Source organism: Centruroides sculpturatus, unplaced genomic scaffold (genome assembly GCF_000671375.1).
Source record: "Centruroides sculpturatus isolate CEXI.00-Female unplaced genomic scaffold, Cexi_2.0 scaffold1597, whole genome shotgun sequence".
NCBI classification, from domain to species: Eukaryota; Metazoa; Arthropoda; class Arachnida; order Scorpiones; family Buthidae; genus Centruroides; species Centruroides sculpturatus.
Window position 1 is genome coordinate 96,380 of NW_019385744.1, and position 16,001 is coordinate 112,380.

Sequence of the window (16,001 nt, forward strand, 5' to 3'; positions counted from 1 at the left end):
AGCAATTATTTAAAACTTGAACACTTAAAACATTGCTTACAGCGATTCTTTATCACTAGAATAAACAACAAAGAAGGACAAAGAAAGGCCAATGATATATTGGATCTCAGGAACTTCTATGCTGTATTCTTGAGGCCTCACTACGACTCTGGAGTGGGGTGGCCAGATACGAGTCGAAAACTCCACTGGATTAGGGCCTCATGAACACTGCAGGAGTTCCTGAAGCCTCATTTTTACTTGGTCCACTCGTTTTTTAATACAAATTTTTCCTAATTATCCTATTCAGCATTAGTGGCCTGTGTTCAAAAGTCACTGTTACTTTTAACATCTAAGTGCATATTTTCCTATAAAACATCCCCTTTGCACCTTGTATGTTATTAGAAATAGATTTTAGTATAAAATTTAGTATGGAAATTTAGTATAATAATAATAATATTGGTGGATATCATCATCTTATAGTAGAACAAAAACCAGAGGAATGTTTTAAAACGTTTTCATATTTAAAACCCACATTGATACTAGTGATATTTCATTTAATAGTAACGTTATATAACAGCTATCAAACACAGCTTTTAAGAGAAATGTAGCATCATTGAACAGTGTACTAGACACGTACATAATTTATATAATTTATTAACTGTTCAAGTGTTCAGCCCTCGCTGTATACATCGTAACAGCCATTTACACAAATATATCACGATTAAATTCTGTTTGGTTATACGTATAGAGTTTCGGATGGGAGGCTGTTGGGGGTGGGGTTACACCCCACCAACTCATCACCCGGAATCAAAATCCTCCTACTATTAAAACATGATTAAAATGCGAAGGTTCAGCCTTCTATCTTAATTAGGAGTAGATGAAATTTGTTAATCGACATTAATGAAATTCACTTAAATTAGTTTGTGAATTTCGAATAAGATTATTGTTATTCCAAACGTAATAAATTGTAAATTCTATTCGAATTACTTAATTTCAATGTAGATAAATGTAAATTTTAATTTAATTAATAACTACAAGTATTTTAATTGAAACCGAGTAATTAAGATATGTTAAAATTTCAAGACAATTAGTCGATTTCATTCGAAATAATTGTAAATTTCAAGATAAATTTGTTCATTCAGATAAGAGAACACATGAATTTTACGATATGAAAAAGTAAATTAATAAATTTCTATGCAGATTACTGATCGATTTCATTTAAAATAATAAATTTCAGATAAATCGCATCGATTTCAAGATAATTTCTGTACATTTCTGAAAGTGAAAAATTATTATTTTTTTTCTTTAAATATAAAAATAAAAAATTTTTTTTTCAAAATGACTTTCAGACAAATTAGCTAAAATATTTTATTTGTTTTTAAATTATTGCATTAGTAACATCACCAATTTTATATAAATTAAGCAAATTAGACTTTATATAAATTAGAAATAAATGTTTAACGCTTTTATTGAATTAAGAAATGGAATTTTTTGTGTTTTTATCCCATAAAATTAGATTTTTCGCCGGTGTAAGTGTATAAAATTTACAGAGGAAAGTGCTGTGTGTGTGTATGTAACGAAGTGAAAATTAGAGTAATTTGCAGTTCAAGTTTAATTGCTTTATATTCATTCAGTTTAATTAAAGTATTTAAAGTGAATGAATCGTATGAACGCGGAAAGTTATTCAAAAGATATTCGCGAGTTTACTTCACTCNAAAAAATCACCCAGCATAAAAGGAACAGAAATTGTTAAAGTTCATTATTCGGAGAAAAGGCGATCAGGCCAGAATCTCCATACTAGAAAGAAAGAAAGTTCATTATGTCCACTGATTAGGCCTGATTGTAAGGATCACTAGTAACCAAGCTCGGTCTTCGGGCCGGGCGATGATGGCAATTTTTTGTGAATGGTTGCTATAAATATCTGCTTGGCACTTGGGCTGGGGGACTTGTCTCCCACCCGATAGGGGTGCTGTACAGCGTAGTCGTACCAGATGCCAGAGCGGTTTTACCGGTCAAGGTGTCCAATAAACTTTACCCGAAATGCATTTGGATTTTATGATGAATTTTGTGAATATGAAGTTATTGGTAATTAAAGTTTCAGTTTTGTATTTCTACGTTATTTGTTTGTCTGCCAAAATAAATCACTCGAATTCGGATAAGAGAATGTAGTTTTACTTGGTTTTAATCTAGAAATTATTTTATTAATTTTTAGAATTTACAACAAAAATTTTTATGAATTTTTTATCGATCTTGTTGTTTGTTTTAAATTTTGTGAATATATTTCTAGTTTGTTTTCGAGATTTGTTACAGTATTTCTTTGCCATCTACTTGATTTGTCTACCTCGACTGCTTTAGTAGCGGTATCAATCTTACAGCCCGATAATCTAAACTGTTTTCCATCCTGAAATAAATTTGTTGTTTTTATTTTAATTATTTGATATCATTTTGTTCTCCAGTAGCTTATACAGTAAAACATCGATTATCCGACTCAATTGGGAACTGGGGTTGGTCGGATAACTGAAAAAACGGATAACCGAAAAGTATGAAAAATACATTATTAGTATAGTATATTATTATAGCTATTAACCTACTTCGCGTTGAATTTTCATCGATGTTAAGCCTAACAAATTTTTTTTTTAATAATAATCGTCGCTATTGTGTCGTTAGAAATTATTTTTAAATTATTTTATTGCTTACAAAACAAACAACCACTCATAATTAGAAAATTAAGCCTCGTTTAAATACTGGCAACCCTTTCATGGTCGAGCCAGTGCTGCCAGCTAAAACACCAAAAATTTAACGAAAATATTAAAGTAGCCAAGACATAGCCAAATATTATAGCGCCGCATCACCAGTGGACATTTAAATTTGCCGACTAGAACGCAGTCGGTTAACCGATGTGACGGTTAATCGGGGGTCGGATAATCGATGCTCTACTGTATTTATATCTCTACTTCTACTGTATAACGTTGCAGTAATCTAATTTAAGAGGAGAACATGGCCGCGAATTTCGTCACGGGATGTTTACACACCGTTTGAGTTATCGTCTGAGGAATGTTCGTGTTTTTGTATACGTGGAAATGGAGAATTTGTTACGTAAGTTGTTAAGAAAGATTCATTCGTTCAAAACAATATGGTTAAACAATCTTGTTTAGTATTATCTGTACAATGGAAGACACAATAATAGATTCATCACAATTAATTTTGGATTATACGATCTTTTCTTTTTAATTTAATGGATATTTAATTGATAAACCGATAGATTAAATTGACGTCAGGACTCAATCTGTTTTCTATTTAGTCACACAATTTGTTAGTTTTATTTACGTCACAACACTAAAATCAGTTTTCATTGCTGTCAGTAATTTTTACATAAAAAAAAAACACTAACCTCATTGAAACACACAACATTCACTGTGTAGTTCTATATTGTGTTGGTCTTACAACAGGTGTATCTCGGTCGCATCAAAAATATTCTGACCACGAAAAGCTTAAAAATTGACACTTTAAAAGGCAAATTTGTAAATCAACTCTTTATTGCCCCCACCAGTGGGCGAGTGGACTCCTTTGCCGATCATAGCGGTGACCAGACCCTAAACACTGGGAAGTTCGGTCGTGGGTTCGCGCCGCGATCGGACAGGCTGGCTGCTTGGAATTTTCCGGGTTTTCTCCTTGCCAATAACGACTGAATAGGAGGCCAGTTCCCCATAAAAGTCCTCCCGTAATGTATTATTTCCCGCGCGCGCGTATAGGCCGTTCGGATACAGCTGGCTCTTCGGTCTCGCATACAGTTATCACATGGTTGTGATAACTGTATGCGAGACTTGTTCTATGTAAGGCTACAACTGATAGTGTAAATTTGATGTCCGTATATAAGCTACAGACCAAATAGTGTCGCTGGGATGACTTTACGCGAAACTCGTCATAGGAAATGTTACAACAGTTATTGTGTGAATTTTGATATGATATACGAACATAACTACAGAATGTCATATTCGAAAGCCCAGTAACCAAGCAGTTAGCCTCGAATCTGTTTACTGTCCACTTGATATATGGAATATGAAAGTGTCCATCCTGTACGACATCTGTACGCTCGTGATATGTGCCTTTGAGTTGGCTGAAGAGGGGCCAATGCCCGAAACGCAATTGTAAATAGCGTTCCAACTGAATAAAGTACTGGATTATCTGCCAAGTGTTGAATAACGTCACCGTAATGTGTCTATTAAGAAGCAAGGTAATCAACAACAACACGGTTTCATCAGAATCAAAAAATTTTCATAAAAATTTATTTTAATGACATTCTTCAACAGATTCTAGAGACTTTCGCAAACGCTTTTATGAAATTTTTGATGCTATTAATTAATAAATTAATGCCGAAATTTTAGGTTTTCTTATGCTGTTTAATATAAAAACATAATATGATTTCAGCGCAAAATATTATTGTTTGTTGACGTATTTATCTAGATACAGATACAATTACGAAACTACATTAATTAATTAATTTCTTCGTTTAATTATTATGAATAATTACTGTAATTAAAAATGTGTTATCAATATTTAATGCGCTGAATGATTTCTGGAAATCGAAAAGTGGCTCTGTCATTTTATTAAGTAAAAAAGATAAAACTCATTCTTCGTGCTACGAGTATTTACATACATTCGGAAGAATAAAATAACCTCTCTTTAACTTTAATTATAGTTATCTTTGATTTACAGTATTTGAAATTTTGGAGTTCTACTTCATTTAGAAGATTCATTTAGAAGATTCATCTAGAACTTTACTTGAAAGAACTTCAAGAAGATTCTTCCCAGGATTTTCTTTCATATCTGAATCAGATCTAGAATTTTCTTCCAGATAAAAGGAATAAAATCACAAGTTTATAACTTCGGGTGAAAGAAAATGTTTCCCAGCGACGTTACAAATTGTGTCAGCCATAAAATAGTATAACTTATTTATTAAATTTCATATTTCGTATATAATTTATAGCATAAAACAATGAGCGTGTGTCACAAGGTACATTCGAGGATTCCGAGCATATGTTTTGAGACACGTGGAAGAGACAATATGTTCCCAAAAGACCTACAAACCGTTTGTATGCAGTGATAGCTCAAAACTCGAATTTAATTCGTTTCTAGAGGACGTTCGAGTTGCAAAGCAATTTTTTTCTGTAAGGAATACTGTAAAGTGAGTTAATCCATTCCCAAAATCCAAAAGTGCCCACTTTAATTCTAAAAACGTCATAATTTACGCTAAAATTACACAATTTAATGCCCTAATAAATGAATAAAACAATGAAAATAAAAAATAGATTAAAAATAATGAAAAAGTAAATGCAGATATACTATAATACATCGTACAAAATGGCCATCTTCGTGTTCGAGTTTCAAGAAAAGTTCGAAGTTTTTGGCAAAATTTACTGGAAGAAATTGTTCGGATTCTGGAGCATTCGAGTTCGAGGTACCACCTATATACGTGTATGCACACGATTGTTGAACGCGGTTCGTGACGGAAGTGACTCGTATATATTCGTTAAACGATGTTCCGTAACGAAATTCGTGATTGTATCAGCGTATTTTTAAAAATAATACACATAATAGATAGCTGCTGCCGCTCTGAAAGTGGTCTGAGGATCCGCACACTACGAGAATTGTCACTAGAAACGAAATTCGTGAAGTATGAATGACAAAAATTTCTGTAGAGTAAGTTTAGACTAATTGATTTATGTGACAGTAGTTATTGAGAATCTCGTATATAGATTTGGGCTCGTTATAAAATTACAATTTTAATTCTTTATCCTTTAAATTTCTTTGTAGAAAAAAAAGAGAATTCAACGATACGTATAAAACACTTCAACAGTAATTTAATTACTTTTTGTGCACAAATTTTAAAAGACAGTCGATGCGTTATCGCAATCTGGAACAAGTAGATCTCTCAACACGTGTAGATACCATATTAAACATCGATAACATTTTTTTAAGTAACATTAGAAGTTTAGCGACGTTAAAGAATAGACATTAAATTATTTAAAAAACAAAAAATCCTACGCATTTTCGGCTGGTTCCAATTTAACTCGTCTATAGCATCCGTCGGGTAAAGAAGCGCGTATAGCCGCTATATTTTCTACTTCTTTCTCCAACAACTCAATCTCTGATTCGTAATCCCTCATCCATCCGGCTTGTTTTTTCCTAGCATCCCTGAGATCGGCCGTTTTGGCATCCAGATCCGAATCCCTCATCTCTTTCTCAGCTCTCAACAGTTTCCTTTCGAGTTCGTTCAACAGGGATCCATCAACGTCATCCAGATTATCTAACAAGGGATGTATATATAATTAGGATAACATTATATGCAATCTGTAATTAAAAAGTACGTACCTAATTGTCTTAAGATGTCGTAAATATCGTCGAGAGCATCGTTAGCGTTCTTGGCGACGTTAAGAGCATCGTGTTTAATTTCTCCAGACTTATGTAGGACCTAAATTTAACAGAAAAATTTCGTGTTAAGTAGATGAGAATGCAAAGCATTCATGTCGCTTCGTTTAAAAATAATAATTATTAATTTAACATTAAGTAAGGACGTAATGGTGTCTAATAATAAAGGTAATATTTGATTGAGGAAGAGCCTCGGTAATGAGAATATCCCGAGAGAAGGAAAAGAAAGTATGGGCTAAATTAATTTGTAAAAACTTTTACGATTTTCACTATGGAGTAGGACCAATAGTGTTCGAGTTCAAATTTATTTATTAAACTAAATCTCTGTACAACAATGCATTGCAAAGTGCTCTTGAATTTCCTAGATGTGTTGACAACTATGAAAAGTCAAAAGGAGTGTAATGTTCCTCTTGATTTTCTCCCTCTTGCAGCAATATGAGAACACTATATCATCTAGGCAACTAACCTAATATTAATGAAAGATTAGCAAACTTAACTTTATCTTAACTTTTTCACCGTTATTTTCTCCGAGAACTCTTACTAAAGATTAGACTATTGTACAACAAAGATTTTCTAGTACAGTACCTCGTGTGCTAATTGATTTTCGTCGGCAGCTTGTTTCTCAGCGCTTCGAAGTTTCTCCTCCGCATCGTCTATGTGAATGGAAAGTTCTTCTCCTTGTTCCTTCAGTTTATCTGCCAGAGCCATTGTTTTGTCTGCTTCTTGAAGAATGTCTTTAGCTTTCTAGTGGTAATAAAACCAAAAGTATATAAATCATAAGCATAATTATCTTTACTGATAAGAAAATATCGACATACTTTCGAAGCTTGTTCCGCGATCCTTTGAGCTTGTTGCGCTATGTCACGTGCTTCGAAAGCATCCTGCTTTGCATTTCCTAAGGCATCGTTGGCTTCTTTAGTTTTGTCTTCCGCTTCTTTAATTAAAGATCTGATGAAAGGTATATCTTTCAGAGAATCCTCGGCTTTATCTTTGCTATCTTGAACGACTTTGTCGAATCCTGAAACGTAAAATTTGGACAATAACTAAACTTTCCGGCATATTTTCGACTTCTTATTTTCTTTTAAGCTAACCTTTCAACGTTTCCAGAGTCTTTTGTGCGTCTTTTAATGTGTCTTCCCCTAATTTAATTGCGTCTAGAGCTTTGGAAAGAGCAGAATCTGTATCCCCCAATAACTCGTCCGTTAACTATTCAATGAATTTTTTTATAATTAAATCCGATGTAATATCAAAAATTAATTTAACATGATAAAGATAAACTTGCCTGTTGTTGATAATTTGCAGCATCCAGAAGATCCTGCAAGCTTTCTAACGCATTCTGAAGTTTGTCGACGGTACCTTTATGTAAATCCTCTACTTCGTCCGCTTCTCTACGAATTCTTTGAGCCTGAAATAGTAAAGTTTTAAATCTCATAAATTATGTAGTAACAATCTTTGTGTAATTCGCATACCTCGTCAATAATATAAGCTGCTTCGTCTTTCATTCTTCTCTCGTTAACTTCAGGTATAATCAATGAATGCACGTCAGTGTACACGTCTAGTGCCTTGTCATAAGCTTCTTCGCCTTCTCTATGCGCATCCTGTGATAATTTTTTCGACCTGTTTATCATATCTTCTACATCATTCAGCCTTAAAGAAAAACTTCTCATTAATATACCTATTATATAGTGTTCGAAAAGCAGAGAAAGAAGAAATGTTACTTTTTATTTAAGGCATACACTTCTCTGTTCAATTTATCTAAAGAATCTACAGTGCTTCTAGCTAATTGGAATGCTTCTGCTGATATATTCAGAGCGTCATCACTGAAAATCTTCACTTCAGCTGCCATCTCTTCGTGGCTAAAATTTAATAAAAGTTAATATACAGATCATATAAATAAGCATACAGATCATACTCTTGCAAAATAAAGCATTTATAACAAGTGCTTAAATCGATATATAATCGTTTTAACTGAAAAAAATGACAGTAACTCGGCTACATATACTTTAAATATTCAAACAATAAACGAAATTCTCCGGAAAATTGCACAAATGAATAACTTTGAAGTTTATTTTGTGGTTGCTATAAATGTTTCTAGTGTATAAAATCATTATAACATCGAGAAAACGTGATTCATCTTATAGAAAACAGGAAAAACGTTGTACTTTATGAGAATAAATATATGTGTCAAATGGGATAAAATCAGTAATTTGGTGCAACTGGTAATGTTTCTACAAAGGATTACCAGACTATTATTGAGATGACAAGTAAGGAATTGTACCACTTGATGACGGGACTTTTCCCGCATCTGTGACGCAAACTCTCTCTAACAGTGATATCCTGATTTTTTGTGGAAACATTATTACTACATTCCAGTGCCGCTAAATTACCGAATTTTATCCAGTAGAGCAGCGCTGTCCAACTGGCGGCCCGCGGGCCGTATACGGCCCGCCAAATAATTTTTACGGCCCTCGAGTACATTTTACTATGAATAAATTTGTTACTAAATTATTATTATTAATATTAAAATTATTTTACTACCGTGTTTCCCCNAACGCGAAAACGTGTACGTCGGACGTTCAGCGCCGCTTTCCTGTAAGCCTAGACGTTTGACAATGGAGTTTGGAACGTCAGTGGAATCATGCTCGACGTTCCAAACGCCATTTTCAAACTTCTAGGCTTACAGGACAGCGGCGCTGAACGTCCGACGTACACGTTTTCGCGTTGAAAACGTCGGCCGCAACCTCTCCATTATCTCGGGATGGAATGAAGATTAAGAAACGAAATTTGGTATGGTGGCTTGTATTTGAGGGGCATTTATGCTATTAAATTTTGATGTTAAGTTTTGATGTTTGAGGTCGAGTGGGTGAGGAGATAAACAGGTGACGTGTCATATCTCCAGAGAGGTAGAACTTCATGAAGATTTTATTTTTCATTAATATTTACACTTTTCTCTTTTTTTATAAAACTTATCACAATCCTCAAAAGTAAGCTTTTTGTCATTTGATAGCAATTAAAAATATAAAAACTTTTTTAAACCAAAATCTCATAACAGATGGCGCCATACACAATTTTATTTATTTGCTTAATAATATAAAAGTTATTTTTTCAAATAAAAACTCATAACAGCCGGGAAAGTTAGGCAACTCTCGTTGCTGGATTTTTTTTTATATCAACATTATTATTCTCCAGAAAAGTAATAATAATATCGAGATAATCTATGCCTCTGGTTTAATTCTTCATAAGAAAATTTTTGCTAAAATTAATTTTAGGAAAAATTTCCTTATAAAGAATTAAATACATTGGAAGCGTTGATGTAGCATTCCTTCCCAATCTCTGAGTCAGTAAATTGTTTCAGATGTTTAACAAGTATGTAACAAATTTCATATGCTGTTTAGTCACCGCTGAATTTTGTGATAACGCACTGAAATAACTTTGTTGTTGCAATGTATTTTTAAATAAAATTAACTTTTCATATCTTACTAAAGATCCTTAGGGAAAAGTGTCATTAAATGATTTGTGTTTCATGGTATAATGACGAACAATATTATAGTTTTTTAATATTACACTTTCGCAACAAGTTGTCCATCCGTCTTATTTGACAGGACAAAATATGCTTCTTTCCAACTGTCTTCAAACCAGTGGCATAGCGTAGTGGGGGCGACAAAATTTCACAATAGATAATAATATTTTGTAAAAATTTGAACCATTTCATTTCATATTTTCGTCGCACGTACGATTCGGACCGATTGAAATGTTACCATCCGGACAGTCCAATTATCTTAATTATATAAAAGTCTACTTTTTATATAGATAAAAACCTTTTACAAGTGTTTTAAGCACTACCCCCTTGTTATTATTACGTTTCTAGTATGACAAAACTTACCTTTTAAAGTGAAAAGTGGAAGGAGAACTGTTCATGCCCACTGTATAGTGAGGTATATACTGGTATGATCACGTCTACGCAGACAGGTACGTCGTCGTCATTGATTGATACTGTTGTCCACCCTAGATGGCGTTGCAATAACTTCCTGTGACAAGGGGAGACCGAGAAGGGGGGTTTTTATGTTCTTCCTTTTACGAAATGCAACTTTTGTAATGTTTAGGAGCGATGATTTTGCTTCGAAATTCTCCATAAAAATTATGCTTTAATTGTTATTTTATGCTTAAAAATTGTTATAAAATGTTAGGAATTTAGTAAAATATACTATTTTAATTATAAAGACGAGTGAAGTTAGATTATTTTTAAATTAAAGATAAAAGTTGAGAAAATATTCTTCTGGTTTCTGTTCTATTATAAGGATGATATCCACCAATATCATCATCCTTATACTAAATTTAAGCGAATGTGTCGTCAGTGCCATTATCCTGGTGTTACTTTCATGTAATATGTCATGGATATATTTATCCCTGTATTACATTCAAGAAAGGAATAGTCGAACGATATGGTTTCCTAGCTCTTTTTTTTTATATAAAATAGTAATTTATAGAATAATTTGGTTATTGGGGCATTAGGTAAATCCATATCTTTAAATACGTTGTTAACCTATTTCAGTTTATCATTATAAGCAATTTTTTGATATTGACCAAAAGAGAAAAATTTGACAATTCTTTCCATCAATGGCAATAGCTATTATTTGAGTTGTTACAATGATCTGTAAAGCTATATCGTGATTATAATTTAATTTAAAAAAATGCAAAACAGAAAATTTAAAGTCTGTACCATGTGCAGATACCATATTAACCCTCAATGCGTTAAAGTAATATCCACTAATGATAATTTTCACTTTCCCAGCTAATATGTATATAGGCCCTATAACAATGGAAAGTACTGGAATGGTGTCAAATTTCACTCTCTGGGTTTTTTGCAAATGTTGAGTTTTGAGATAACATGAGACCCAAAAAAGTCAAGAAAAAAACCGAGATTCTGTGTAGGTGTGTTGGCGTCTATTTCGCTTAATAGAGAGGTTGCAGCCGACGTTTTCAACGCGAAAACGTGTACGTCGGACGTTCAGCGCCGCTTTCCTGTAAGCCTAGACGTTTGACAATGGAGTTTGGAACGTCAGTGGAATCATGCTCGACGTTCCAAACGCCATTTTCAAACTTCTAGGCTTACAGGACAGCGGCGCTGAACGTCCGACGTACACGTTTTCGCGTTGAAAACGTCGGCTGCAACCTCTCTATTAAGCGAAATAGACGCCAACACACCTACACAGAATCTCGGTTTTTTTCTTGACTTTTTTGGGTCTCATGTTATCTCAAAACTCAACATTTGCAAAAAACCCAGAGAGTGAAATTTGACACCATTCCAGTACTTTCCATTGTTATAGGGCCTATATACATATTAGCTGGGAAAGTGAAAATTATCATTAGTGGATATTACTTTAACGCATTGAGGGTTAATATGGTATCTGCACATGGTACAGACTTTAAATTTTCTGTTTTGCATTTTTTTAAATTAAATTATAATCACGATATAGCTTTACAGATCATTGTAACAACTCAAATAATAGCTATTGCCATTGATGGAAAGAATTATTGTCAAATTTTTCTCTTTTGGTCAATATCAAAAAATTGCTTATAATGATAAACTGAAATAGGTTAACAACGTATTTAAAGATATGGATTTACCTAATGCCCCAATAACCAAATTATTCTATAAATTACTATTTTATATAAAAAAAAGAGCTAGGAAACCATATCGTTCGACTATTCCTTTCTTGAATGTAATACAGGGATAAATATATCCATGACATATTACATGAAAGTAACACCAGGATAATGGCACTGACGACACATTCGCTTAAATTTAGTATAAGGATGATGATATTGGTGGATATCATCCTTATAATAGAACAGAAACCAGAAGAATATTTTCTCAACTTTTATCTTTAATTTAAAAATAATCTAACTTCGCTCGTCTTTATAATTAAAATAGTATATTTTACTAAATTCCTAACATTTTATAACAATTTTTAAGCATAAAATAACAATTAAAGCATAATTTTTATGGAGAATTTCCAAGCAAAATCATCGCTCCTAAACATTACAAAAGTTGCATTTCGTAAAAGGAAGAACATAAAAACCCCCCTTCTCGGTCTCCCCTTGTCACAGGAAGTTATTGCAACGCCATCTAGGGTGGACAACAGTATCAATCAATGACGACGACGTACCTGTCTGCGTAGACGTGATCATACCAGTATATACCTCACTATACAGTGGGCATGAACAGTTCTCCTTCCACTTTTCACTTTAAAAGGTAAGTTTTGTCATACTAGAAACGTAATAATAACAAGGGGGTAGTGCTTAAAACACTTGTAAAAGGTTTTTATCTATATAAAAAGTAGACTTTTATATAATTAAGATAATTTTTAATGCGCTAGAACGATAGATAAATGCGCTTTAGTTACCTGTTTCGCGTTTTTCTTTATTTTAACACATAAACTGTATAAAAATTCATATAATAATGCTTAATTTTTTCAAAAAATTGCATTTTTTCAAGTAATTAATTAGTAAAAGTTGTTTTAATTGGATTTAAAATTGAAAGTATTTACTCTTAATTCTTATCAGAATATGTCAACTTGCAATTTTGATGAAAGTCGACACAAATATTTTTGTAAATGTGTATATACAGAAATTATATACAGAAATTTTAATAAAGTTCTGTATATAATTTCGTTTATTTAATCATATTTGTATATGATAAATAAACGAAATTTTAATAAAGTTCTGTATATAATTTTAATAAATTTCTGTATATAATTTCCTTTATTTAATCAAATTTGTATATAATAAATAAACAAAATTTTAATAAATTTTCCTTGATTTTTCTAATATTTCAATCAATTGTGATAATTTTTGAATAAATTTTTAGCATATATTGAATTTACTAATTGTAGCTGTATATTCGTTCAGTGAATAGTTGTCTCTTTATTCCGAAAATATTTTCGGATTAAAGAGACAACCATTCACTAAATTTTTAGCAATTTTTGATGCAATTTTGCTGAAGAATTTGCGGTTTACTGCTCAATTTTAATAAATTTGAACATTGAACAAATCAAAGAACAGTATCCAGCAATTATTTAAAACTTGAACACTTAAAACATTGCTTACAGCGATTCTTTATCACTAGAATAAACAACAAAGAAGGACAAAGAAAGGCCAATGATATATTGGATCTCAGGAACTTCTATGCTGTATTCTTGAGGCCTCACTACGACTCTGGAGTGGGGTGGCCAGATACGAGTCGAAAACTCCACTGGATTAGGGCCTCATGAACACTGCAGGAGTTCCTGAAGCCTCATTTTTACTTGGTCCACTCGTTTTTTAATACAAATTTTTCCTAATTATCCTATTCAGCATTAGTGGCCTGTGTTCAAAAGTCACTGTTACTTTTAACATCTAAGTGCATATTTTCCTATAAAACATCCCCTTTGCACCTTGTATGTTATTAGAAATAGATTTTAGTATAAAATTTAGTATGGAAATTTAGTATAATAATAATAATATTGGTGGATATCATCATCTTATAGTAGAACAAAAACCAGAGGAATGTTTTAAAACGTTTTCATATTTAAAACCCACATTGATACTAGTGATATTTCATTTAATAGTAACGTTATATAACAGCTATCAAACACAGCTTTTAAGAGAAATGTAGCATCATTGAACAGTGTACTAGACACGTACATAATTTATATAATTTATTAACTGTTCAAGTGTTCAGCCCTCGCTGTATACATCGTAACAGCCATTTACACAAATATATCACGATTAAATTCTGTTTGGTTATACGTATAGAGTTTCGGATGGGAGGCTGTTGGGGGTGGGGTTACACCCCACCAACTCATCACCCGGAATCAAAATCCTCCTACTATTAAAACATGATTAAAATGCGAAGGTTCAGCCTTCTATCTTAATTAGGAGTAGATGAAATTTGTTAATCGACATTAATGAAATTCACTTAAATTAGTTTGTGAATTTCGAATAAGATTATTGTTATTCCAAACGTAATAAATTGTAAATTCTATTCGAATTACTTAATTTCAATGTAGATAAATGTAAATTTTAATTTAATTAATAACTACAAGTATTTTAATTGAAACCGAGTAATTAAGATATGTTAAAATTTCAAGACAATTAGTCGATTTCATTCGAAATAATTGTAAATTTCAAGATAAATTTGTTCATTCAGATAAGAGAACACATGAATTTTACGATATGAAAAAGTAAATTAATAAATTTCTATGCAGATTACTGATCGATTTCATTTAAAATAATAAATTTCAGATAAATCGCATCGATTTCAAGATAATTTCTGTACATTTCTGAAAGTGAAAAATTATTATTTTTTTTCTTTAAATATAAAAATAAAAAATTTTTTTTTCAAAATGACTTTCAGACAAATTAGCTAAAATATTTTATTTGTTTTTAAATTATTGCATTAGTAACATCACCAATTTTATATAAATTAAGCAAATTAGACTTTATATAAATTAGAAATAAATGTTTAACGCTTTTATTGAATTAAGAAATGGAATTTTTTGTGTTTTTATCCCATAAAATTAGATTTTTCGCCGGTGTAAGTGTATAAAATTTACAGAGGAAAGTGCTGTGTGTGTGTATGTAACGAAGTGAAAATTAGAGTAATTTGCAGTTCAAGTTTAATTGCTTTATATTCATTCAGTTTAATTAAAGTATTTAAAGTGAATGAATCGTATGAACGCGGAAAGTTATTCAAAAGATATTCGCGAGTTTACTTCACTCCGAGCGCGTTGTTTTGGACAATGAAAAATCCCCAAAACTTAATTTCAGGTAGGGACAATTTGTTAAATCATATCGTCTCAATCTTTTTATTATTTTTATAGAGAAAATATAATACGGTATGGATAGCAACAGCATGAAAAATAATGCAGCGTAGAAATAGTAATAAGGATAAGAATTTAGTATAGAATGTGAAAAGAATGTAGCATAGAAGTTGTATACAGTAGAAAGTAATGTAGCATTAAAGTTATATAGCATAGAAAACAATGTAGAATAGAAAACGACAGCAAAGAAAGTGATAGCATAGAAAGTAATGCAGCATACAAAATGATATCATAGAAAGTGTTAGCGTAGAAATAAATGCAACATAGAGTGATAACAGAAAGTAAAGTGTTTGCATGAAAAATAACGTAGCACAGAAAGCAATATTAATTAATAATATTAATTAATATTGCTTTATATTAATTAAAGCGTTACAACAAAAATCGTTCAACATAAAAAATAAAAAGTAACAGCATACGAACAAAACAGCGTAGAAAATAGTGGTTTAGAAAGAATTTTTGAACAATTTTAACTTTACAGTATAAAAACTAACGAAAAAAATAATAATAATAAAATTCTGTGAATTAAAATATGCATTAATGATGAGAGCAATAAAATTGAATGATGCAAAAATTTAAAATTCCAGATAAGAAAATGCATATTTGAATAATGTATAGTGCTTAAAGGGGTTGAAGTTTTATAATTACTTTATCTTGTTTTAGAATTTAAAAAAAAAGCATTTATTCCTCGAATAAAATAATTTTTTGAAGTTATTTTAGTATAAATATAAT

At 31.7% G+C, this 16,001-nt stretch overlaps 1 protein-coding gene across 2 annotated transcripts in view; it reads right to left on the bottom strand.

Annotated features, from left to right (window-relative positions):
* Positions 1-5,824: 5,824 nt before the first annotated feature.
* Positions 5,825-16,001, bottom strand: part of LOC111641702 (laminin subunit gamma-1-like) — a 35,548-nt gene continuing 25,371 nt past the window's right edge. For both annotated transcript variants that reach the window (XM_023387908.1, XM_023387910.1), the window contains 8 exons: positions 8,127-8,264; positions 7,878-8,055; positions 7,691-7,813; positions 7,500-7,614; positions 7,227-7,426; positions 6,994-7,152; positions 6,352-6,451; positions 5,825-6,286 (listed from right to left, as the gene is read on the bottom strand). In XM_023387908.1, coding sequence (XP_023243676.1) covers positions 6,021-6,286; positions 6,352-6,451; positions 6,994-7,152; positions 7,227-7,426; positions 7,500-7,614; positions 7,691-7,813; positions 7,878-8,055; positions 8,127-8,264 — 1,279 coding nt within the window. In that variant the 3' untranslated portion in view covers positions 5,825-6,020. The remainder of the gene's footprint in view (positions 6,287-6,351; positions 6,452-6,993; positions 7,153-7,226; positions 7,427-7,499; positions 7,615-7,690; positions 7,814-7,877; positions 8,056-8,126; positions 8,265-16,001) is intronic.